This window comes from Camelus dromedarius, chromosome 9 (assembly GCF_036321535.1).
Source record: "Camelus dromedarius isolate mCamDro1 chromosome 9, mCamDro1.pat, whole genome shotgun sequence".
NCBI classification, from domain to species: Eukaryota; Metazoa; Chordata; class Mammalia; order Artiodactyla; family Camelidae; genus Camelus; species Camelus dromedarius.
The window spans coordinates 65,432,161-65,456,519 of record NC_087444.1 but is presented as its reverse complement, the minus strand read 5'-3'; the positions used below and the strand labels follow the sequence as shown (position 1 = coordinate 65,456,519).

At 50.9% G+C, this 24,359-nt stretch overlaps 2 protein-coding genes and 1 long non-coding RNA gene across 11 annotated transcripts; 2 read left to right on the top strand and 1 right to left on the bottom strand.

Moving 5' to 3' along the window:
- The first annotated feature begins 12 nt into the window (after positions 1-12).
- THAP8 (THAP domain containing 8) lies at positions 13-10,742 on the top strand. Of its 4 annotated transcripts, XR_004138528.2 has the most exons (5): positions 13-337; positions 7,864-8,056; positions 8,294-8,677; positions 8,981-9,114; positions 10,125-10,242. XR_004138528.2 is itself a non-coding variant. In XM_064489283.1 (4 exons), the coding sequence occupies exons 1-4, from the start codon at positions 255-257 to the stop codon at positions 9,011-9,013; spliced, it is 693 nt and encodes a 230-aa protein (XP_064345353.1). In that variant the 5' UTR covers positions 13-254; the 3' UTR covers positions 9,014-10,268. The 4 variants fall into 4 exon arrangements, 3 of the variants coding, with proteins under 3 accessions (XP_064345353.1, XP_031312780.2, XP_010977162.3); XM_064489283.1 differs by having other exon boundaries at positions 8,981-10,268; XM_031456920.2 differs by lacking the exon at positions 8,981-9,114 and having other exon boundaries at positions 20-323; positions 10,125-10,742.
- Positions 3,220-22,835, bottom strand: LOC116154622 (uncharacterized). 3 transcript variants are annotated; one of them, XR_010382347.1, is made up of 3 exons: positions 22,734-22,835; positions 22,340-22,488; positions 3,220-3,724 (listed from the first exon to the last, which is right to left on the bottom strand). It is a non-coding gene; the product is annotated as an uncharacterized LOC116154622 (long non-coding RNA). The 3 variants fall into 3 exon arrangements; XR_010382348.1 differs by lacking the exon at positions 3,220-3,724 and adding an exon at positions 20,168-20,304; XR_004138535.2 differs by lacking the exon at positions 3,220-3,724 and adding an exon at positions 20,580-20,658.
- On the top strand, positions 10,859-24,335 carry CLIP3 (CAP-Gly domain containing linker protein 3). Of its 4 annotated transcripts, none has more exons than XM_010978861.3 (14): positions 10,859-12,410; positions 12,726-12,947; positions 15,716-15,855; positions 15,941-16,034; positions 16,216-16,377; positions 16,798-16,916; positions 17,786-18,022; positions 20,232-20,367; positions 20,509-20,637; positions 21,285-21,428; positions 21,497-21,620; positions 21,844-21,908; positions 22,321-22,393; positions 22,778-24,335. In XM_010978861.3, exons 2-14 carry the CDS (start codon positions 12,785-12,787, stop codon positions 22,830-22,832), a joined length of 1,641 nt encoding a protein of 546 aa, XP_010977163.2. In that variant the 5' UTR covers positions 10,859-12,410; positions 12,726-12,784; the 3' UTR covers positions 22,833-24,335. The 4 variants fall into 4 exon arrangements, with proteins under 4 accessions (XP_010977163.2, XP_010977164.3, XP_064345352.1 ...); XM_010978862.3 differs by having other exon boundaries at positions 21,763-21,908; XM_064489282.1 differs by lacking the exon at positions 22,778-24,335 and having other exon boundaries at positions 22,321-22,520.
- Positions 24,336-24,359: the final 24 nt, after the last annotated feature.

The following is a 24,359-nucleotide window of genomic DNA, read 5'->3' as shown; positions in this document are numbered from 1 at the left end:
GGCTAAGAGCTGGCTTTGCGCAGACGTGCTGGCGTTTCACCATCTGCCAAGTGACGAGGGCGTAGCTGTTGTAGCGCGGCAGGGTGCGTAGTACGCAGGCGCTCCCTACCCTTCCCCCCCGGCACGTGACGAGGCACTAAGAGCTGTCACGTGAGGCAGGCAGAGAGCACGCGGGCGGGGTAGGGTTTGGCGGCGCTCGGCGAGGACCAAAGTAAGGCTGCAGACCCGGCAAAACCCAATTGGGTTGGACAGCCATGCCCAAGTACTGCCGGGCTCCGAACTGCTCCAACACTGCGGGCCAGCTGGGCGCGGACAACCGCCCGGTGAGCTTCTACAAGTGAGCACAAGCGAGGGGCGGGGCTTGCAGGGAGGCGGGGCCCTGTGGGGCGGGGCCCGAGGATAAATGCGCTGTGCGGGGCACCTGGCCCAGCTTGCAGGCGTCTAGTAAACAAGGTGGAAATATGGTATTCCCGGCGTTTCACTAGCAGTAAACACGGTACCTGTAAAGGTGCAGATGTGTGAAACAGCAGGGGTAGACGATTAACTGCAGGTGGTGAACGGGGCGAGCGGAAGAAGGGGAGGGTTGTGTAGAGAAGTGAGTATGGTCCAGGCTCGGTAAGAGCCTACAACTGCCCATTCATCTCTACTAATTAGAGTCATCTCAAACTCAAAACACCCGAAACCAAGCTCCTGATTTTGTCTCTCCCAAAACCTTCCATAACGTTTCCTATCTTAGTTAATAGCTTTCCATTTTTCATGTTGTTCAGGCTAGAAACCCTTAGCGTCATGCTTATCTCTTACCTTTCCTCAAACCTGAGAAAGCAAAAATTAGCCTGAACTGTTAAAAAAAAAAAAAAAGGCACACCCCCATCATTTATTTAACAGACACGGGAAAAGCCAGCTGAAGAGTTAATAGGAAAAAAATATTGTTATATTTTTCTCAGGGACGTTGCTGCACATGTAAAGTGAAGAAACTCCCCATCTTTGAATGACTACTGCTTTCTTACTAGAAAGCTTTGTTCTCTAAAGTCATAGGTTATCGCAGACTTTGCTGTTTGAAATTACATCAGTAAGAATGAAACATCTTACCTAGGGCCTGGAAAAGTTGTCACTTTGACACAGAATAGCAACCTTGATTTACAATCCAGGTGCTGAGCTTTGCGTAAAGGGGTTTCTGGACACAGTATTTCACATCTATCCAAACTTTATCGCTTCCAAGGAGACAGGCCCCTGAGCCCACTTTGCCATCTAGACCTGATTTTGATCCCACAGTTCTCTTTGCTTTGAACCTATCTAAACTCTATTTCACTTACACCTCACCTGAATTTCACTCATCTCCCAAACTCAAAAACTCTTTTCCTCTGTTTGGCAAGACTTCCTCACAGGACCTCTGGTGTGCAGTCTCCCTTATTGCCCTGGTAAATAAACAGATTTCTTGGACTGCACCTTCCAGTTGCGCAATTTTATTGGCCTCTTCATTCGTCAGCCTGCTCCCACAGTCTGTCCCCCACACACAGTCACAGGGAAACTGTGAACACCAGAGTCATATCAGGGCCCTCCTTATCTCAGATCCCTCCTCTGACTCCCACTTGACTCTGTAAAAGCCAAGACAGTGAGGCTGGCACAGGCACAGAACAGGCCTACAAAGTATTACAGGAGCTGATCCCCTCATCTCCCTCCTGCCCCTCCGTCAGTCTGCCTGTTGGATATTCCGCTAGCTCATCAGGCACATCATTGCTCCAGGGCCTTTGCCTGTGCCATTTCCTCAGCCTGGAAAGTTCTTCCCTTTATGACCACCACTCTGTAAAATGATAGCCCTCTCCCAGTCCTACATATTCTCCCTACTTGCCTCCTGTTTTATTTTTCCCTTTAACACAACTGTCCGGCATACCACATACTAGATATATTCATTTATTGCCTCCTCCACTAGAATGTCAGCTCCAGGAAGGCAGGGATTTTTGTCTGTCTGACTCCCTGGAGTGTCCTCAGCACTTATAACAGTGCCTGGCACATAGTGGATATTTGGTAAATTCTTTTTGGATGGAATAAATGAATGCATTTCAGATGGGCTCCCCAGGAAACCCAGCACTGTGTCCCAGCTATCCCGTGAGGGACCCTGGTTCAGGGAAGGAGGAGTGCAGAGGAGTCTTTGAACATGAATCAGTATGCCCAGACCTGCTTTTAAAAATCTATCACTCTGGCACTGTTTATTAATTCAGCAACTCTAGGCGTCTCCTGGAGTAAGTAAGCCCCTGCTGGACACTGGGACCCTGACGGATCTTGCTCTTGCTCACGAGTAGGTGAGGGGTCAAACACTGAAGAACTGAGTACACAACTTGATTCTTTCTTTTCCTCAGCACTACTGCTCCCAATCTAGTCCCTTAACCCATCCATTGACTCTACCTACCAGTGCATCCCCAACCTGCAGCAAGCACAGCAAAACACCTAACACCTTGGCTATACAGTTATAAATGCAAATGGCAGGCTCCTAACTAAACTATTAGGAAATAAGAGGGAAAAACCCACAATCCAGGTCTGACCACTTCTTAATCACCTCCGCTGTCGCAGCGTAGTCCAGGCTACCATCATCTCTTAGCGGGACACTGTGATAGCTGCCTGCTAGTCTCCCTGTTTCCCATGCTTGCCTCCCTTACAGCGACAATAGCTTACTTAGAGAACACTTATTGTTTGCCAGGTACTGTTCTCAGTGCTTCACATATAATAATGAGAACAGTGACAACTCTACTTAGCAGCCAGTAACCATATGAAAAGCAGTTCCTGTCTGTTTAAATACCACCAGGCTGTTCCTCACCCAGGCTAAGCCATTCCCACCTCAAGGCCCCTCCCTGAATCACTCTTGCAGAAGCCATTTTGATAAGAGTTGAGTGAGAAGCAGTTTTCAAAGGAGATTCAAGAGCAGGCGTAGATGCTAGCCCAGAACAAGGTGAAATATTGAAGGAAGTGACTGCTAGGAAATAACTGGAAAGTCCTGCCTGGGTGCCAGAGGAAGCGTTCATTAGCTGTGTTTTAGGCTCTTTCAGGAACAACTGACAGTCATCTCTCATGGGGGAGCCTGTCATGCAGGAATTGCATCTGTCTGGCAGTTCACAAAGTCCTGAAAATGATAGCAGCTTAACCAAATTATGGGGTCTGTGGGAATCAGTATGGTTACGTTATGCCACAGTAACAAACTCACAAAATCTCAGTGGCTTACTGCAACAGAGATTTATTTCTCACTCACACTAGTATCCTTTGCAGGCCATGTGTGGCCCTGCTCTGCTGTATCTTAATTGGGGACTCTGGCTGAAGAAGCTGCTCCTACATAGAACATTGCTGGTCTTTTTGTGTGTGTATGTGGAGGGGTGGATAGGAAGAGAAAATAGGGAGAATCACCCCATGGCTCTTGGTAAACTGTATGTTTAGAAGTGGCCCATGTCACTTTTACTGCTCTGGCCAAAGCAAGTCTATGGCAGGCCTCAGGTCAGTGGAGTGGAAAATGTGTATCTTAGTGTGGGGCAGGGTAGCAAATGTTTTCAACAATAGTACAGTCTACCATAAGGTTTATTTTTCTCTCATATGCAACAAGTAGAGAGGTTGGCAGACCAGCACTGGTGTGGCAGCTTCACAGTCATCAGGGACGCGGTCCCATCTTTCATGTCATCCTTGGCATGAGCTTCTGCCCAAGATGGCTGCCGGGTGTCCCAGCCATCAGGCTGTACGATTCCTGTTAGAGAGAAAAGGGAAGGGAGGAAGAGCAAAAGGGGCTCAACTCTACGCTGAGCCAGTCCCCTTACAAAGCCAACCCAGCAAGCCAACCTGAGGGTGAGTTCTTCATCATTGGTTACACCCAACTGCAAAGGAGGCTGGGAAATGTAGTCTTTTAGCTGGGCATTTAACCACCCTGAAGACATTTTGAGTTAGGTTAGTAAGGAAGAAAAGAACTAGCAGTGCTCTAGATGGGATGACCAGCAAGACTGAAATATTCTACAAAACAGGAGGACACTGGTTGTCCACTTAAGGTAGATTTTTAGAGCAGGACATTTTCCACTATAAATGTTACCATCCGGAGAAACAAAAGAGAATGAAAACAAGATCAAATTAGGAAGAGTTGTTTGGTTTTTTAAAAAATGATACTCGCTTTCCTCCTTTGCCCCTTGAGCTACTTCTGATTCCATTTGAGAACCCCTTCACGTTCAGGGTACCAACCCAGATGTCCCACACAACACGCAAGTATTCACTGGCCAGAACTTAGTTACAGGGCCCCACCGATGGCAGAGGAACCTAGGAAACAGTTGTTCAGCAGGGCACCACATTGTGGCCTCGGGAAAAGTTGCAGAAGTTGCAGTTTGTTAGTTAAGGAAGAAGACGAACATGCATACGGAGTAATCAGTTGGCAGTCTCTGCCCAGGAGCGGGTGGGAAGTGCTGCTACAAGGGATTTTTATATGCCCGTCCAGGCAGAATGAGGCCGGTGAAAGCACTTGGATCTCAGATTGAGGCTGAAGGAACTGCAGCAGCCAGAGTCCCTGGCTCTGTGCCTGGGGGTTCTGCTCTTTGGATGCTGCGGCTCTTCTCTGAGTCAGCCCTTGCCTCCCCCCCCCCCAACTTCCCTCTCTTCTGCCTTTTGCCAGAGAAGTCTTACTTTTCTCCCCCTGCCACCAACCTCTGCCCACCCGATCCACCTCCTCCCCAAGAATGGCCTCTTTAGTTTCTTATGTGTCTTTCCCAGTGTTTCTCCATGCAAATACAAGCAAATCTGAATATATGTTCTTATTTCCCCCTTCATTAGTTTTCTGTAGCTGCTGTTACAAACATGGTGACTGAATAGGAATTATTCTCTCACAATCCAGATCAGTTTTACTAGGCCAAAATCAAAGGGTCAGCTTTACACACACGTATGTGCATATAAAACTGGCAAAATCTGAGTAAGATTTGTGTATTTGTACCAACGGCAATTTCCTGGTTTTGTTTTTGTTGTTAAGACGTTACTATTGGGGGAGACTGACTGAAGAGTACACAGGACTTCTTTGTACTTCTTTTTAAGCTTACTGTGAATCTATTTCAAAATAAAACAATAATAATAAAAAAAGAAATCTTGTGAAATCAAGGTGTCAGCAAGGCTGCATTCGCTGGGAGGCTCAAGGGGAAAATCTGTCCCTTGTATCTTCCAGTTTCTAGTGTCAGGCATTCCCTGGCTCGTGGCCATCACTCCAATCTCTGCTTCCGTGGTCACATTGCCTTCCCCTCTTTCATCTGTGGTAATATATTCTTCTGCCTCCCTCTTATAAGAATACTTGTGATTGCATTTAGGGCCAACCGGGATGATCTAGGATAATTTCCCCATCTCAAAATCCTTAACTTAATTACATCTTTTGTCATGAGTTGTAATATTCACAGGTTCCAGGGATTAGGATGTGGATATCTTTTTTGGTGGGGGGCATGACTCAGCCTACCACAACTGCTAAATGCTGATATATTACTATATTTGGAACCTTGCTTTTTTCACATAATATTTGCCAAAACAGTAGCATGTCAGTTCATACAGTGCCTTCATAGTCTGTTTCACAGCTGTATAGTATTCCTTTGTGTTCACATGCCAGAGTTTATTTTTCTCCTATGGATGGTGCTGTTCCCCACTCTCTAACACTCCTTACTCTTCCTTTTTAACAAAGAGAGAACAGCCAGTAAAGGTATCCAGGTGTTTTTATGGTTAACTCCTATTTATGGAATTGATACTGGTTTTCCATTTTCAGTTGGGGTATAAAGTTTCTAAAAGGTATCCTTGTTTAATACTTAAAGTTGGTCCATTTTAAGAAAAATCTTAAGTAATGTCACAGATATGGAAGACACTATGAAGGTGGAATGTGGATGACGGACTGTATTAGTTACCTAATGCTACGTACAAACTATCCCCAAAATTAGCAGCTTAAAATAAACCTTTTCTCACAGTTTCTGGCAGCTGCCATAAAACAGACTTGCCCAGCCTTAATCATGTGGCCATCCCTAGCTGCAAATGAACCTGAGAAATGAGCTCTTTATTGTGGGCAGCCTTGAGCCCAGGTCTAAACAGAAAGTATATTGCTATAAAAGAGGGCAAAAACAGATGTTGGGGACAATGGCACCAAGTCACAGGAGTAGTGGGACACCTGTAGAGGGTGCCTTATCAGATAATCCCCACCCACTCCCACTGGGAAAGCTTTTATTTAGTTCATTTTATAAAAAATTTTTAATTAAAAAAATTTTTAATTGTGGAAAGACATATAAAATCTACCATATTAACCATTTTAAAGTCCATTAGTATTAAGCATATTCACGTTGTTGTGCAACCCATCTCCAGAACTTTTTCATCTTGCAAAACTGAAACTCTGTACCCACTGAACGAGAACAGCCCCTGGCAACTACCATCCTACCTTCTGTGAATCTGACTACTCTAGATAACTCATACAAGTGGAGTCATACAGTATTTGGGGGTTTTGTGACTGGTTTATTTCGCTTACCATAATGTACTGAAGGTTCATCCACATTATAGCATGTGTCAAAACTACGTTCTTTTTAACGCTGAATAATATTTCATTGAATGTATATACCACATTTTGCTAATCTATTCATTTGTTGATGGACCCTTAGGTTTCTTCCTACCTTTTGGCTATTGTAAATAATGCTATTAACACGAGTGTGCAAATATCTCTTCAAGAAAGACCCTGCTTTCAGTTTGGGGGGCCTATATCCAGAACTGGGATAGTTGGATCCTAAGGTAATTCTATTTTCAATTTTTTGAGGAACCATCATACTACTTTTCAGAGGCTGCTCCATTTTAGATTCCCACCAACAGTGCCCAGGGTTCCAGTTTCTGCACATCTTTGCCAACATTTGTTATTTTGTTTTTTTTAAATAGTAGCCATTCTAATAGTTATGAGGTGATATCTGTGGTTTTGATTGGCATTTTCCTAATGGTAAATGATGTTGAGCATCTTTTCATATGCTAGTTTGCCATTGTATCATTGGAGAAATATCTATTCAAGTCCTTTTCCCCATTTTTTAATTGGGTTATTGTTTTTGTTGTTGTTAAGTTGCTTAAAAACCTTTTAAGATGTGTTTTCAAGCATACACAAAAAATAGAGTTGTTTAAATGAATCCTCATGTATCCATTACTCAATTACACCAGTTGTCAACATTTTGCTAATCTTTTTCATATACCTTCCTCCCACATATACCTTTAATGCAATATTTTAAAGTAAATTCCAGACATTAGGTATTTTATCCATAATTATTTCAGAATATTTTCCCAACAGATGACTATTTTAGAAGCTTAAACCAATACAATTATCATGCATAGCAAAATCAATTTCTTGCAATTATCTAATACCCAGTTCATGTTCAGTTTCCCCCAACTGTGTTAAAATGTCTTTTTGCAGAATAGTTTTTTGCAACCCCTGCCTTTGGGTTGATGTTTCTGAAATCTCTTTTAATCCATAATCCTACCCCTACTGCCATGAATGTGGAGTCTTCCACATTCTAGATTTGTCCAATTTTGTAAACTGCTCCCTTAGGTTCATGTGGAGGAGCAGATTGGGGGCCCAGGGGTGGGAGGGAGAGTGGCAGTGGATAGGGAAACTAGGAAGGGACTGTTGCAAAAACCCACCCAGGAGAGGGACAGCCAGGGTGGGAGAGGTAGGCTGATGCCGGGTGTTTAAAAGATGGAGAGCCTAAGGAGTGGATGTGGGTAGGAGGTAAAGAGCCTGGTTGAGAAGCTGGGCCAGATTCTGGCCCAGGGGAGGCCGAGATTTGGAGTCCATGGACCTCTGGTGTTTGTGGGGCGTGTCCGCAGCGAGGACCTGATATCGCTGACCCCGCCCCCCGGCAGGTTCCCACTGAAGGATGGCCCCCGGCTGCAGGCCTGGTTGAGGCACATGGGCCGGGAGCACTGGGTGCCCAGTTGCCATCAGCACCTGTGCAGCGAGCACTTCGCCCCCTCCTGCTTCCAGTGGCGCTGGGGTGTGCGCTACCTACGGCCAGATGCTGTGCCCTCCATTTTCTCCCGGGCGCCGCCCGCCAAGGTGAGTTCAGGGAGGTCCCGCTGCTGGAGTCTGATCCCCAGGCCTCCCCTCCTGCGGAAGTCCCTCCTGGAGTCTGACTCTCAGCCCTCCCTCCTAAGAGAAGTTCTTCCCTGAGGTCTAGCCTTACCGAGGGAAGTCCTTCCTGGAGTCTGACCCCGAACCCTCCTCTCCTGAGGAAATCTCCCCTGGAGCCCGGCTCTGATGTCCCCCACCCCCACCCCGTGCTTTGTCTTCCAGAGGCAGCAGAATGCTCGGAGCGCCGAGAAACCAGTCCTGCCTGCGCCTCCGCAGGAGGCCACGTCCAAGTCCCCTGGCTCAGCGGTCCCAGCGTCTGGCCCTGTACACCTTGTGGTGCTGGGGCCAGCATCCGGAGGCCCCGAGGCCCCCGCCACCGTGTTCCTGACGCCCCTGCCGGCTCCCAAGGGGCCGCGCCCTGGAGTCTCGGCCCAGCACCCCCGGGCGGGGCTGGGCGCGGCGCTGGGAGCGCTGCAGCGGCGGGTGCGGCGGCTCCAGCGGCGCCACGAGCGGCACCAGGCGCAGCTGCGGGCTCTGGAACAGCTGGCGCAGCAGCTGCGCGCCGAGAGCCTGCTGGCGCGCGCGCTCCGGGGCCTGCTGTGCGCGGTGAGTGCCCCCGCCTGGCCCACCAGCCTGCGGTCCCCTTTAAACCAGTACTTAGAACATTTCACTCGTCTTTCCAAATTTCACTCGTCTTTAGAACATTTAGAACATTTCACTCGTCTTTCCAAATTTCGGGCTTGAAAAAAACCAATCTGGCAATGGCAAGCAACTATCGGTAGGAGCTGAGTAGTGGCCGCCCCGTTTATTAATAATAATATTTAAGAAGCCTTTATTTCTCTGGCCACAGTTAATAACTCATTGAAAGCTCTCCATGACCTTGATGTTGCTCTTGTGCCCATTTTCCAGATGAAAAAACCAAAGCACAGAGTGGTCCAGTAATTTGCCCAAAGTCAGTAAGTGGCAGAGCAGGGATTCAAACCCTGGTGTCTGGCTCCAGAGGAGGCCTGTGCTTTTCTCTTGGAGCGCTCCCTGCCTGGCAGGTAAAGAACTTGAGTTTGCAACTCTATCCTAGTCTTCCAGGCCAGATCTAAGGCCCCTTTGCCCCTATATTTTACTGCTGAGTATTTTCCAGGGCTGGGGGTTGGGGGGATCATGTGTTTAAAAATCAAAGTTTAACCAGGCATGTTCCCTGCTTCAAACTCCAGGGTCAAGCTTGAGGTCCCAGGTCCCAGGTCCCAGGTTCCTGCCGGGACAAGGGAGGTGGGAGGGGGTTTCAGAAAGCCCCTGAGGTCCCTTGGTAGCTGACACCAGTGGGTTGGACCTAGCCCACAGACATGAATTATTTGGCCTCTACAATGCTTTAAAATATTTTCTGGTCTTTCCTGAAGGCTCAGCAGACCTAGCAGCAGGGGGTTCCTATCCCCAGATAGTAGCAGTCAGCTGGAGCTGCAGTGGCTGCCCCTGGAGACCGGGGCCTGAACCATGCTGGGGCACAAGAGGGACACACAGTGGGGCGAGGACAGAACTCAGACCCAGGCCTGGGGCTCTTCACCGAGCCTGCTGGGGCCCCTGGGCTGACAGCGTCTTTCTCTGCCTCCCCTGCCCCCATTCCATCCCTGTCTCCCCAATCTCTTCCTCTCTCCCCCACATTCACCTTTGTCTTTCTGCCCCCCCATCTCTCTGTCATCCATTTATCTTCCCCCTTCCCCATGTCTCTCTTCTTCTGTATCTTTGTCTCATATCTATGTCCCTGTCTCTCTGTGCCTACATTTCTCCCATGCCCCATATCTCTCTCTCCCTGTCTTTGTCCCCCCACATCTCTCTCCCTGTTTTCCCACACCCCTTAATTCCCTCCTGAGTGTCTCTCTGATTCTCACATCTCTTTCCTCACATCTCTTCTGTTTCCTGACACCCTCCCTTCCACCTCTACCTCTCTGTTTCTCACCACTTCTCCCCCTGCCAAACCTTTTCCTTCCCTCCTTCCCTCCTCTCACTCCCCTCGTTCCCCTGTGTCCTCCATCTCTACCACTTCTTTGCCTGGACGGCCTAGCACCCTGGACCTGAGGAATCCGAAGCCTTCACCATCATCTGTGGAGGGCCCGACATAGCTGTGGTCCTTGCCCAAGGTCCTGCACCTCCCACACTGGACACCAAGCCTGAGCTCCTGGACACTCAGACTCCCAGTGTATAAGCACCAGGACAGAGAATGTCATGGGACAGATGATAGAAGAGAGAGGAAGAGAGACATGTCGCACATGGAATTGGCCCAGTCCCACCACCCATGCCGGGGGCATAGTAGTGCCTCCCTCCAGGGCCTGGCTCCCACCACCTCCTCTTATGAACCCCTTGCACCTACCTTAGGGCCAACCTGGGCCTAAGACCCGACCCCTGACAGCAGCGATTACATGGGTACCAGGTCCCTGCCAACCCCAGCTGGAATCTTTGCAGTCAGTAAAACATCCTCCCAGCAGAACAAGGGTTGAGTGTTTGGGGAGAGTTGTACCTGGTTTTGAAGAGCACCTCATAACCTTTGCTGAGCCTGGTGCCAAGCTGGGGATACAGCAGTGAACACAGCTGACAAAAATCCTGTTCTCATGGTGCTCACATTCTGCTTGAGTAGAAGATGAACTAGTAAACTAATAAACAAGACAATTTCAGATTGCGATAAGTGCTATAAAGATGAATGAAAATATGGGCTGGGGGAGGGGGAGGACTGTCTAAGGAGACAGTGTTTGAGCGGAGACCAGGATGATGAGAAGGAACTGGCCTAGAAGTTCCAGGGAGAAGAACCCCTGCACATGCCCCAACATCTACGGTGTAAACTGGGGAAGGGCAGCATTGCTATGGAGAACACTAAAGCAGGGAAGGAAGTGAGTGTGTCGGGGGGAGAGGGGGAGTTGGGATGCAATTTTTGATGGAGCAGAGAAGGTCTCATTGAAAAGGCACCAATAAGCAAAAACCTGAGAGGAGAAAGGGAACCAGGTATCTGGGGGCAGCACATTCCAGCAGAAGGAAGAGCCGGTGTGAAGGTACTGGGGTGAGGAGGAGCAAGTGAGGTCAGCGTGGTTAGAGTGGAGTGAGAGGAGGTGAGATTGGAGAGATAATGGGAAAGTTCATATAGGGTCTTGTGGGTTGTTGTTGGGAACATTGACTTTTACCTGGAGTAAGGTCCAGTAAGCAGATACCTCAAGGAGGACGCTGATGTAAAAGGTGTTCCTAGGTACCTATAGCTGCATATAGGGTGGGCGTGGTGAGGAGGGAGCAGGGAGAACAGAGGAGGCTGCTGCCATAGTCCAGGTGGTAGAGGATGAAGGAAAGACCAGGATGAGGGCCTGGGGTTAGGGGGTGAGGGATGAAATTCTGGAAATATTTTTGGTGGAGCTACTGGGCCTGCCCATTAGAAGGATGAGGGGTGGAAGGCAAAGTCAGCTGTTCTTGTTCAGTTTGGGAAGATTGTGGGCAGTCCAGGCTACAGACAGCCAGATATGATAGCTAAGCCATGATGATGGAAACAAGAAAGCCTGGGCCCTGGGCTAGCTCCTGGAGGGCCTTCTAGGGGAGGGGTCCACTGGCAGATCGATCTATCCCCTAGACACCGCCAAAGCCATGTAGCATGGAGATTAAAAGCCCAGACTCTACAGCTAGGCCCCTTGGATTCAAGTCTTAACTCCATCACCTACTTGCTGTGTGCCCTTGGGCAAGTGGCTTAACTTCTCTGGGCCTGGTAAGTGCTGTGTGGGCACTATGCGATGATAATGACGATGAAGCTGATTAGAGGAATCTCTACAGAATCATCTGAGACATCCCTTGTATAGGGCGAGCACGGAGAGGGGATCAGGTCTGATATGTGAGGGAGATAAAATACCCATCACCATCACACACTTAGACCTCTACCCTAACTGGCCTGGTTCGGGGGCCCGCGGGAAGGCGCTATCACAGCGGGATGGGCAAAACGAACTGTACCCATTTTCCCATCCCTCTCTTTGCGCTCTGGCCCCTGCTTCATCTTTCTCCTGTCTCCATGTCTCACATCCTTCTTCGTGGCCATTGCTTCTTCCTCTCCCCATCCTAGGTGTCTATCCCCTTTGCATCGCTGCCTCCAGCCCTTTCATCAATGCGACCAGCCTGGCGGTATCTCCGCCCCCGCGCCTGGTTGGGGGTGACACAGCGCATGCGCCTTCAGCGCCCCTCCCTCTCCACCCCCACCCCTCTTCGGCGTCTGGGCCTCGTCCCCTTCTCTCTGTCTCCTTCTCCCCCATCACTTCTCCCGGCACTGACACCCCATTACTCCAATTCCCCGGGTCTCAGCTTTGGTCTTCAGCCCCATCCACCCGAGGTAAGCTGGGTAGAGGGAGGCCTGCGGAGAAGGGGAGGGGCAAAGCATCCTGCATCCTGAGATAAACAAACCCGGGGAGGGGGCGGCCTATACTGAGGGGCCTGACGCGGGAGAAGAATGGGAGACAGGACCGGGTAATGGAAGTGGTAGGCGTTGGACCCATATACCAGGGTCCTCTGATGGATGACTGGCGTCTCTGTGATGCCCCCAAATCCAGAGCTGGGGGCGTGGGAGCCATCCGGAGCCCTGGAAGCGTCTGGGGTCTCAGATTCCGGAGACCGTGGGGCACCCTCTCTAGCTAACCTCTGCCCCTAGGATTTGCCTGACGGCTGCCCCCAACTCTGCTCCTGCCCCCCTGAGGGCCACCAAGGACCATGACTAAGACAGATCCCGCCCCGATGGCCCCGCCGCTCAGGGCGGAGGAAGAAGAGGAGGAGGAGGATGAGCCTGTCCCGGAGCCCCCCAGCCCCACCCAGGAGCGCCGGCAGAAGCCTGTTGTGCACCCCTCGGCACCTGCCCCCCTCCCCAAGGACTATGGTAACCACCCTCCCCACCCTGCAATATGGCCTGGAGCCTTGGGTGGCCAGGGAGGTTTGGCTGAACTCTGCTGGTGGAGATGGTGGGAGGATTCTGGAGCATTTGATGGTGGTCTGGAGGAGTCATGGCCCTTGGATCCCCACCCCCTTCATTAATTCATTGATTCACCCATTGGAGAATAGAATTGGGATAATCCTAATCTTTGATTCATGACACATCATTCAGTCATTTAGTCATTCAACATTTTTGAACGCCTGCTGTGGACCTCGGAGCTGGGGGCACAGCATGGAGCATGACAGACCCAGTCTTTGCCTGAGAGAACTCACAGGTGGCCTCAATAATGACTGCACAAATAAGTATAACGATATAAGTATATAATTACAAGACGTGATGAGAATTGTGTTTGCCAAGAACAGGATTCTACAAGAGCTTTTTAAGATATGCTTTCCCTGAGGAAATAACATTTAAGGGAGACCTAAGGATGAGTTGGGGGTTAACAAGGGAAAGGCTCAGGGGAAGGGGGTTACCCAGGAGAGATTACCACAGGAGTAAAGTCTCCAAGAATGTAGCGCTGAGAGGGTGGCCTCTTGGAGAAACTGAAAGTGTCTACTCATTCACCAAGCAATATTTATCCATCATGACTACTCTGTGACAAGTCTTGTGTTGGGAGATGGAGATTTAATGGTGAGCAATCCAGGCATGATCCCTGCTCTCAGGAGAGAAGGTGAGACTAAACAAGTAACAAATGAATCAGATAAGTTCAGACGAGTGAATGATATGAAAGAAATTAAAAGGTGGAGATATAATAGAAAATGGCTAGGGAGCAGCATCTTGAGGCAGAGTGGTCAGGGTGGGTCTTTCTGATGAGGTGGCATTTGGGTTGAGACCCAGAGCACGAGGAGGAATCAGCCATGTAAGAGCTAGGGAAAGAGAGTTCCAGGCTGTAAGTGGCAAGTGCAAAAGCCCTGAGGCAGGATTGAACTTGGAACAGAGAAAATCATGGTGCTACCCTTAGGGAGTGAAGGGAGTTAAGGTCAGAGGTTGGCAGTGCCTAGATCTGGAAGGACCTTAAAGGCTAGTATGAGGACTTTAGATTTATCCTGAGTGTGATGAGGGGAGAGCAGTTGTAGGGGATGGGTATTTGAAAGCAGACAGGTGGTAGGTCTGATTTATATTTTTAACAGCTCCTTCTGGCTACTGAGCAGGAAAGGTGGAGCTCAGCCAGGATTGAATACAGGAAGGGCTTTTAGAAGATGTTGGCTGGGAATCCCCAGCAGCTGTAAGTTCAGAAACTAGATTCCAAGTTTTGAGAGTAGGCATCACCAAGATAGTGCAGGAGGGATGACATCTGTGGACATGTCACCCACTAGAGGTGGGTCGGGGTCAGGGAGGCCACAAGTTGCCCTCAGTCTGATAGAAAAATAAGAACTTTATCTGGGTGTCCGGGGTTGGATATTCACCCCAGGAAACTGGAATATCTTCTCTGGAAATGTGGCTGGGGCCTGTGGGCCAGAGGGAAGTCTTAAAGAGTCTAGGGTGCCTGTCCCCTGCCCCCAGAATCCTGCCTGTAGAACAAGGAGGGTTTGGTTACAGAATGCAAAGGAATCTGAAAATATGATCTAGGACAGAGAGAAGGCTAAGGTGGATTCCAAAAGAAACTTGTGTATTTATTTAAGAAATTTGTACATTAATACCGTCAAGACTGACTGAGCACCTAGTGCCTGCCAGGTGCTGTGCTGGGCCCTGCGAATAAGGGAGTGAACACGGCAGCATGGAAACAGCCAAGTGACATTTTTAAAGAAATAAAGAAGGGCAGAGGTGCTGATTTAGCCAAGATGGTCTGGGGAGGCCTCTCTGAAGCCTTCAGAAGATCTGAGGGAAGACTGGCCCAGGCAAGAAAAACAGCAAGCACAAAGCCCTGAGACAGGAATTTGTCGGGCGAGTTGGAAGGACAGAAGGAGGCCAGTGTGGCTCGAGAGGAATGAGTGAAGGGGGAGAGGGCAGAGAACAGAGGAGGCCAGTTTGTGCAGGGCCTGCGGGCTGGCATGAGGACTTTGGTTTGTAATCTGAGTGTGATGGGAGCCAGGGTTCCCAGCCAAGGAGCGCTGTGCTGTGACTGGGGTTTTAATAGGCTGATTCCTGGAGAACCCTCCTCCGCAGCTCTTCCCTGGGCTCTGTATCATCTGGTCATTCATTTGCTCATCCATTCAACGTGCGCTGCACTCCTGCCCTGTGCCAGGCCCTGTGTTGGGTGCTGACGTTACTACAGAGTCTAAGAGGGGAGATGCAGTTCCTCGGGGCACCACCCTGGCTAGTCACAGCTTGGACCCTGCTCATGGATATGTTTTGAAAAATTGGGGGAGATTTTTCATAAAAACTGTGATCTCTGGCTTTTTAATTTTCTTTACTCTGGAGATCTGGCCAACCTGTGCCCATGCTCTGACAGGGCAACAGGGGCCAGAGCAGCAGCAGCCACTGTTGGGCATGCTGGGCACCCCCTCATTTCAAGGGGTGGAGTTTGCTGCTACATAGGAATTGCCTGATCTTCCAGTTTTTCCAGACATGCTGGGCACCCACATTTTTAGGTGAAACCCTCCCAATTTTGAAACCCCGTGCTGGCCACACAGAAAATGCCTGTGGCCCATGTGCCACCAGTTTGAGACCCTGCATTAGAAGGTCTTAAAGGCAAAGACCTAGAACTCCCCTGCCTCAGGATGGAAGGAGGGGGTCACTTTGCCTGGGTGACCTCGGACCTCTCACTACCCCAGCCTTCACCTTCTTCGACCCCAACGACCCTGCCTGCCAGGAGATTCTGTTTGACCCGCAGACTACCATCCCTGAGCTGTTCGCCATTGTGCGCCAGTGGGTGCCCCAAGTCCAGCACAAAATCGATGTCATTGGCAATGAGGTAAGAACGCTGGGGAAGCCAGGGAGGAGACAGTGGGGTCCTTCACGTGTTTGGGTAACCCTGCTTGGTCCCCTGGTACTCCCAGATTCTGCGCCGAGGCTGCCACGTGAATGATCGTGATGGGCTGACTGACATGACACTGCTCCATTATGCTTGCAAGGCTGGGGCTCACGGAGTCGGTGAGGGTCCCAACCCCCAAACGACAAACCCAAAACCTAGGCTCCCACACCCGACACCTTCAGAACCCTGCCCGTGGACCCCCAACTTGAACCCGCAGCCTAAGATCCCAAAGGGTCTTCCCCATGCGCTGGGTCCACACTCTAGAGGAAGGGACCCAAGCTGACCCGGGCTGTCGCGCAGGGGACCCCGCGGCGGCTGTGCGCCTCTCTCAGCAGCTGCTCGCGCTGGGCGCGGACGTGACCCTGCGCAGCCGCTGGACCAACATGAACGCGCTTCACTACGCGGCCTATTTCGATGTGCCCGACCTCGTGCGCGTGCTGCTGAAGGGCGCGCGGCCCAGAGGTGAGGAGGAGGGGCTGGGCTGGGAGGGGACAGGACCTAGACGAGGAAGGGGATCTGGAAGCAGAAGGAGGGTGCCCGGATGTGGGGAAAGGAGACGTGATGTGAAGCAGGCAGGGCAGGTGAGTGATGGGGCCTGGTGGGAGATACGGGTGGGAGGGGAGGCTGCAGGCAGAAGGTTGGCGAGATGGGGCTCAGTGGTCCATAACCCCATGGCCTGGCAGGAGCTGGTCAGGAGGGGAGTGGCCAAGGAGGGCAGGGCTCTGCGGTGGGGCGGGGCTCTGCAGCAGAGGCTGCGAGAGGCACTGAAGCCTGCGGTTTAAGAGATGGATGAAGAGATGGACTTCCGGAGGCTGGAAGGTACCAGGAGGGCTGGGGTGCCAAGGGCGCTCACCCGGAACCCTCCTCTCACCCACTTCCCAGTGGTGAACTCCACGTGCAGTGACTTCAACCACGGCTCAGCCCTGCACATCGCTGCCTCCAACCTGTGCCTGGGCGCGGCCAAATGCTTGCTGGAGCACGGCGCCAACCCAGCTCTTCGGGTACTGCCACCCTGGCCCAGCCCTGTTGTCTTCCTTCTCCTTCTTCCCCAATCCCTTTCCCGGCCAGCAGACCTATGGTGGGGAGGGGGCAGGACCACTTCAGTTTCTTGAAGCTCTCAAAATATGGCAAAAATCTTCTATACATTCAACAAATGTAACAGCTGACATTTACTTAGTGTTCATGATATGTCAGGTGAACCCTGTTTTGAGCCCTATTTTACAATGGAGAAACTGAGGCAGAAAGAGTGATTCGTCCAGGGTCACCCTGCAAGGAGTATCTTCTTTAAATCTGGGCTGGACCCATGGCTGTGTGTACACAGAGACCCTTGGCCCCCCATAAGCCCTCAATATGATCTTTGACCCCTGACCCATCCATTTCCAGGTCCTATCCCCAACATCAGTTTCTCTGCAGCATCCCAGGCACAGATATCGCAGGGGGACATGGCCTGCGCCCCTGAGGTTCTGCCTTTCCCCATTCTGCATTGGCCTAGCTGGACCCCTGAGCCAGTACCACACAGTACCATTTTCAGTGTTTGACCTTCACATGGTCCCATTCCAGGCTTGGGGTCTTGGCCTTGAGGCCGTGACCTACAGCTCCGAAGTGGGACCTTCATTCCCTATTGGCTCCACCCTAGTCCGACCCTCAATTATTTGACATCCCCAGCCTGAGGTCTTGAGTGGACTTCCCTGGGGACCGTGGTCTACACCTTAATGTCACACCCCTTCTATTTCCATGTTGGTCCAGGGTATGACCTAGGCCCACCTCTGCTTCACCTAGACCTGGGGTCTCTTGGTGGGGGGAAGGGGCTCAGTGGGGGTGTGGATTACATCACTGAGTTTTCACCCTCTCTCTTCATGTTGATGCCCAGAACCGAAAGGGACAGGTGCCAGCGGAGGTGGTCCCAGACCCCATGGACATGTCCCTGGACAAGGCAGAGGCGGCACTGGTGGCCAAGGAGCTGCGGACACTGTTGGAGGAGGCTGTGCCACTCTCCTGTGCCCTCCCCAAGGTCACACTACCCAACTATGACAACGTCCCAGGCAATCTCATGCTCAGTGCACTGGGCCTGCGCCTGGGAGACCGCGTGCTACTGGATGGCCAGAAGGTCAGGGACTGGAGCAGGGATGGGAGGGCAGGGCTCAGCCCTCATCCCTCAGAGATGGGTCCTTGGGCAGAGTGCAGCCTCTCCCCTTTGTCTGCCCACCCTCCTGATCATTCACACAGTATTGATTTCACCTCACAGTTGCTCTGTGAGTGCCTCCTTTGTGACCCACCCTAGGCTGAGCTCTCAGTCCATGTTGGAAGACAGATCCAACACCTGACAGTGACAGCCCAGAGCAGCCATGGCTGTCATGAGGAAGCACAAGCAGAGTGATCAGTGCAGCTCTGCCCCATTTGGGTCCCCCGGGCCTTTTAGTCCCCATGCAGGGCCCACTTGTGCTCCCAGGGTGATCAATACTTTGATTAGGAAAAAAGTACAAGTCAGAGTGATCAAGGGTGTGATGGGGAAGACACACTTGAAGATGCAGATGAGTGAGCCAGGAGAAGAAAGGAAGGGGGGGGGGTCTAAGGGAAAGGGAGCAGGTCTAAAGGCCCAGAGGACAGAGAGAATCTTCACTCATCCAGGAATTCCAAGTTTTATTCATTTACCTGGTGTCCCTCAGGCTCCATGCTGGACCCAGCCCATCCTTGGGATAAAGGGCTGTGTTGGTCCCAGCCCTGCTCTCAGAGTTCCCTTTCTATTGAAGAAGAGACAGTCAATAAAGTAAGCCCATAGTTAAGATAATTTCTGGTAGCAACAAGGGCCTTGAAAACCATTAAATACTTGGATTTAGTAAATTGTCCCTGGCTGAGGGCAGAGGTTGTTTTTAGCTAGGGTGTTCTGAGACGGCTTCTCTGAAAAGCTAGGGTGGTATCTGATTGGAAGGAGCTCATCTTGCAAAAATATGGAGACACAGGAAACAGTAGGTACAAAGGCCTGGAGGAGGGAAGGGGTAGTGTAACAGGGGAGTTACCAAGGGAGGGTGAGGTGGAGAGGTTAGCAGAGGTTAGCAGATGACACCAGACCTGCAGGCCACTGAAATGAATTTGCATTTTGTTTCTTTGCACAGAGAGAAACCCTAAAAGTCACATTTTATTTCCTAATCAAGAGTTTTGCATGAATCAACCCCATCTAGAAAGCTTCTATACATGATCTGATCAAATCCACGTGTGACAATTTTGAAAGCAGGATGGGTTGACTTTTCCCATTTTACAACACAGAAGACTGTACGAGGCTCAGAGAGGTGAAACCCTTTGTCTGAAGACATCACAATCTCTGCCCATAGAGGAGCAGCAGAGCACAATGGTTATAAGCTCAGGCTCAGGGATTTGCTCAGCCAAATCTTAGCTTTGCCACATACTAGCTGTGGGGCTTGGGGCCAGTGATTTCACCTCTCTGGACATCAGTTTCTTCATCTGTAAAATGGAGCTAACAGTAGCCACTTCAGCAGGTCATATGAGGTTTAAATGAGTTAAAATGTGTAAAGCCCTTAGAACAGGGCTTGATGCACACTAAGTGCCCTTTGTGTGTCAGGCACTGCTCTGATCCCCACACCACTTCTCCAAAGTAGGCATTATTATTTAGCCCATTTTACAGACAAAGAGCTGAGGCTTAGAGAGGTGAGGGAACCTCACACAATGATATTAGTCACACTCAGTGCAGCTAAGCAACTTTGTGTATATCAAAGATGTTTCAACCAGACAACCAGCCTATGAAGTGGATTGTTTTCCCCATTTTCCAGATGAAACTGAGGCCTGTGAGTTATCAAAGTCACAGGATAATAAGAGTCAACACTTACTGATCCCTTACTCAGTAGCAGATCCTATTCTGAGGGTGTTAATTTCACTATAGCATTCATGTCCAATAGACCTTGTGATGATGGAAATGTTCTGTGTCTGTGTTATCCAATGCAGTAACCACAAGCCACCTGTGGCTATTAAGCACTTGAAATGTGGCCAGTGTGATTGGGGAAATGATATTTTAATTTAATTTTAGTTAATTTAATTTGCCATATGTGGCCAGTGGCTATTTACTGCTTCCGACAGGGCAGCTTTGTAATGATCCTATAAGGTGGGTGTGAATTCTGTTCCCATTTTGCAGATGAGGATGTTGAGGCACAGTATGGTTAAGTCATATGGCCAGTGAATGGTGATGTCCAAGCTGAGATTTGAGCCTGGGGCTTCCTCACCTGCCCCACCAGCTGCCTGTGTATCAGTGATCTGTGATGGCCTCCCAAGGCCCACCCAAACTATATCCTCCCTTGTTTCTGCAGACGGGCACACTGCGGTTCTGCGGGACCACCGAGTTCGCCAGTGGTCAGTGGGTGGGCGTGGAGCTGGATGAACCTGAGGGCAAGAATGATGGCAGTGTTGGGGGTGTCCGGTACTTCATCTGCCCTCCCAAGCAGGGTGAGTCCCACAGGGGCTCAAAAGGGTGGTGATGGTTTCCACTCAGTAGTTCTGATGCTGCCAGCTGAGGGGGTTGGGGGGTGATGGTGGGGCAGAGGGCAGAGGCTTGGACAACTCCCAGCCCAGGCTATGTCCCCCCAGGTCTCTTTGCCTCTGTGTCCAAGATCTCCAAGGCAGTGGACGCACCTCCCTCATCTGTTACCTCCACACCTCGGACTCCCCGGATGGACTTCTCCCGCGTCACTGGCAAAGGCCGCAGGGAACACAAAGGTCAGAGTGGGAGCCCTGGGGCTGAGGAGAGCCAGTCTTGAGCATCTTCTGTGGGTAGCCCAGCTTCTGTGACTCAGTTTCTCCTCAGGCCCAAAGTCCCATTTTAGAGGACGATCTCTGAGTCCCTGACTTCTATGACTTAGTGTCTCCTTTGACTCAGTACTGGCCCCACCCGGTTCTTGAAAGGACCTGTGGGTTCCCTGCCCACTGTGACACAGTTTCTCGTCAGACCCAAAGGTTTTCTCCCAGTTTCAGGGAAGAATCTATGGGGTTCCTGGCTTTAGTGACTTGATTTATTCTCAGACCCAGTAGCCACTTCATTGTGAAAGGATAGTTTCTGGGTTCCTGACTTCTGAGACTCAGTTTTTCCTTTGGCTTAAGTAGCCTCAACTTTGAGAAGGAGTTTTGGAATTCTCCAGGTTCTTGACTCAGTTTTCCCTCTGGCCTAAAGCCCCCAGCCCCAGTTATCTGACAACTGGGGATGTTTCCTTTCAAGCCCACCCACCCCCCAATTTGGAGGAAGGCTCTGCTTTTCCTCTGATTGGAACCAGGCAAGAGCTTCTACCTTGTGGCTTTCTGGTGACACAGGGTCCCCAGGGCTGGCATTTAGAGGCCTCTCCCTCACCCCTTGTACCCTCCAACCCCAGGCAAGAAGAAGCCCCCGTCATCCCCATCTCTGGGCAGCCTGCAGCAGCGCGACGGAGCCAAGGCTGAGGTTGGAGACCAGGTCCTCGTTGCAGGCCAGAAGCAAGGGATTGTGCGCTTCTATGGGAAGACAGACTTTGCCCCAGGTGAGGACAGATATCTGGGCTGGGGAGCAGGCAGGACCTTGAGGCATCCTGACACCCTCCTGCCGCAGGTTACTGGTACGGCATTGAGCTAGACCAGCCCACCGGGAAGCACGATGGCTCTGTCTTTGGCGTCCGGTACTTTACCTGCCCCCCAAAGCATGGAGTCTTTGCTCCAGCATCTCGAATTCAGAGGTGAGTCCAAACTCTGATCCCAAAACAGGGCACCACCCAGAGCCCTGATTTCTCCCTCAGGTGCCCTGGAGGGGTGTTCCTCCTTGTGGACCAGGAGGACAGTGTGGATACCCACCCCCACGCCCTAGCTCTTTCCTTGTAGGCTCCCTGGCGCACAGCTCCTGGCCAGACCCTGCCTGACCTCTTGTGGCTCTGACTCCTCCCACCCCTCGTGTCTCCTTAGGATTGGTGGATCCACCGATCCCCCTGGCGACAATGTTGGAGCCAAAAAAGTACATCAAGTGACAAGTGAGTTGGGGGCTGGGTATGAGGAGGAGTGTGGGTTTGGGGATAGGAGGGAAGGTCATGGGTTCTCAGGTCTATGCTGGAGCAGAATCTCCAGTGTTCATTTGGGACACAGGATCTGGGAAAATGATGAGACAGGATCCCCCAAATGGTGGGTGCTATGGGGATGGGGATGTTAATGACAAGGCTCTGGGCAGGCACTGGAGACATGGGCAGGTCTTGGAAGACACAGGAAATATTATTGACGACAGGTCTAGATGGCTGTTGGGAATGCCAGCCCACCGGTAAGCATGATGGCTTTATCTTTGGTGTCTAGTGGGATGTGGATAAGTATTAATGACAAGGAGTCTGGGTGGGTGTTGATAGACAGGTGGGTCTGCCATCCCCTCACCTGAGACCTTGCCCTTCCCTTCAGTGTCGCAGCCCAAACGCACCTTCACAACAGTCCGGACTCCAAAGGACATTGCGTCAGAGAACTCCATCTCCAGGTGCGTAGCAACCCTTGGCCCCCTCTCCTGCGGGATATTCAGGAAAAGGCAATCACCAGGCCATTGGACACAGGGGTCTGGAGCTCTGGGTGGGGCTGGAAGTAGAGGTTAGGAAAACTTATGGTGAGTTAGCTTAGCCAGACACAGTCTTTACGGAGTGAGGCCCCACACTGAATTCTGGTGACTTCAGCTTTTTAGGGGCAGGTAGAGGAGGCAGAACATCCTCCGCCCCATGGGAGCCTGAGAAGACACAGCCAGAGAGGCAGAGGCAGAATCCAGAAAGGCCAAATCCCAGACACGTGGGGAAGAGCTGGGGGGTGATGGGTCCAGATGCTCTCACCTGCTGCACCCTGCACCAGGGTGTGACACAGTTCTCTTCCCCAGGTTGCTCTTCTGCTGCTGGTTTCCCTGGATGCTGAGGGCGGAGATGCAGTCTTAGAGGCCCTGGACATCCCACAAAGAGACACAGAGTCCCCTCTAGTGTCTCCTGACACAAGGAGCCCCCGAGTCACCCTGAGATAGAGATTCCCAGTAACACATCCAGAATAGAGACCCCCCCAGTAGCCAGCCCTCGATCACTGAGGCCCCATTATTAACAGATTCCCCCATGATAACTCCCCAAATACAGACCTTGTGTTACCCAGAAAGAGATTCCCTGAGTGTAGCACCTTCAGGCTAGTCCCTATCCCCAACCTCTCAGAGCAGACCCCCCAGTAACAGATTTCCACATCATTCCAAATGACGGTGACTTTCTCTACATAATGCTCCACAACAGAACATTTCTGAGTCACCTGTCACTGGATCAGAACCCTTACCTATTAACAAAGACCCACCCCATCAAGTCCCCTTGAAAGAAACCCCTCCAGAACAACAGGGTAACAAACCCATATTTAATTTCAGTCCCCTCAAGATGCTGTGACCCCTGTGGTCACCCCAAACCCTTACACTACAATCAGAGACCCCCCTCCACTGACAAAAACCCCTGCTCTTACCCCTCAAGAAGAGACCCACATTAACCAGCCCACTGTCACCACCAATTTACAGACACCAAAACAGTCCTGGAAGTGCTAATTACAGGACCCCCAAGTCTTCCTATCCTCTGTACCCTCAAGAAACCCCCAGTGCCTTGTATGAAGCCCACCCCATGTGGCCCACAGTACCTGTGCTGGCCAGGCTCCCAGAAAATTCTCTATTTTTAAAGCAATTATTTCCCCCTTTGGGGGACCCCAAAATTTGGAGGTCCCATTCTGGGACTCTAAGCATCCTAAACCCCAGATTACATGTCCCAAACTTCCCTGTGCCCCCAAGTCCTACATCCCCTAGGAGACCCCAAAGCCCTAACTCCCAGGACCCCCAAATCATGGAATCCCCAAATCCCCAGGGAACCCCAAATTTAAAAATCCAATCCCAAGCCCCGAGGAAACCCCAATCATGGAGGTCCTTGTGCCTGGGATGGAGGAGACTGCAGTCAGGATATGTATCCTGGGCTCCCAGGGCACCTTAGGCCCCATTCATAGGCCCCAGGAGACCCCAAACAGGAATTCTCATCCCTGGAACACAGAGGACTTCAATGCCCTGAGTCAGTAGATCTCAAGACACCCAAATTCCAAGAGCCCTAGCCCCAAGGGAACCCCAAATCCTCAAACCTCCATCTCTAATAAATGAAGGGCACCAAGGCCTTGAGGGGATCCCAAATCCTCCACTGCAGTCTACTTTCTGGTCACAGGTCCAAGACATTAAATCTTAAGTTACTGGCCCCGAAGGACCTCACAGCTCCCTGGCCAGACTATGCTCGAGGGAGACCCTGAAGGCCCAGGCGGTCCACGGCAGACCTGGGGCCCTGAACACCAAGGACAGCTCACAACTGCCCCTTCACTGCATGTCCCCCAAACTCAGCATGACCCCCGACTCCCTTCAATAAAGACGTTTCTATGGCTCTCTGCGTTGGGTCTGTGTTTGGCGAGTT

What these genes read in the sequence shown, in the direction of transcription:
- THAP8 (XM_010978860.3), top strand. Translation starts at nt 255, where the DNA reads ATGCCCAAGTACTGCCGGGCTCCGAACTGCTCCAACACTGCGGGCCAG. An exon ending in CCCGGGCGCCGCCCGCCAAG is followed by an intron (nt 8,057 to 8,293) that starts GTGAGTTCAGGG and finishes TTTGTCTTCCAG; the next exon opens with AGGCAGCAGAATGCTCGGAG. An exon ending in TCCGGGGCCTGCTGTGCGCG is followed by an intron (nt 8,678 to 10,124) that starts GTGAGTGCCCCC and finishes TGGACGGCCTAG; the next exon opens with CACCCTGGACCTGAGGAATC.
- CLIP3 (XM_064489281.1), top strand. Translation starts at nt 12,785, where the DNA reads ATGACTAAGACAGATCCCGCCCCGATGGCCCCGCCGCTCAGGGCGGAG. An exon ending in GCGCCAACCCAGCTCTTCGG is followed by an intron (nt 16,917 to 17,785) that starts GTACTGCCACCC and finishes GTTGATGCCCAG; the next exon opens with AACCGAAAGGGACAGGTGCC. An exon ending in CCAGCATCTCGAATTCAGAG is followed by an intron (nt 21,621 to 21,762) that starts GTGAGTCCAAAC and finishes CTTTCCTTGTAG; the next exon opens with GCTCCCTGGCGCACAGCTCC.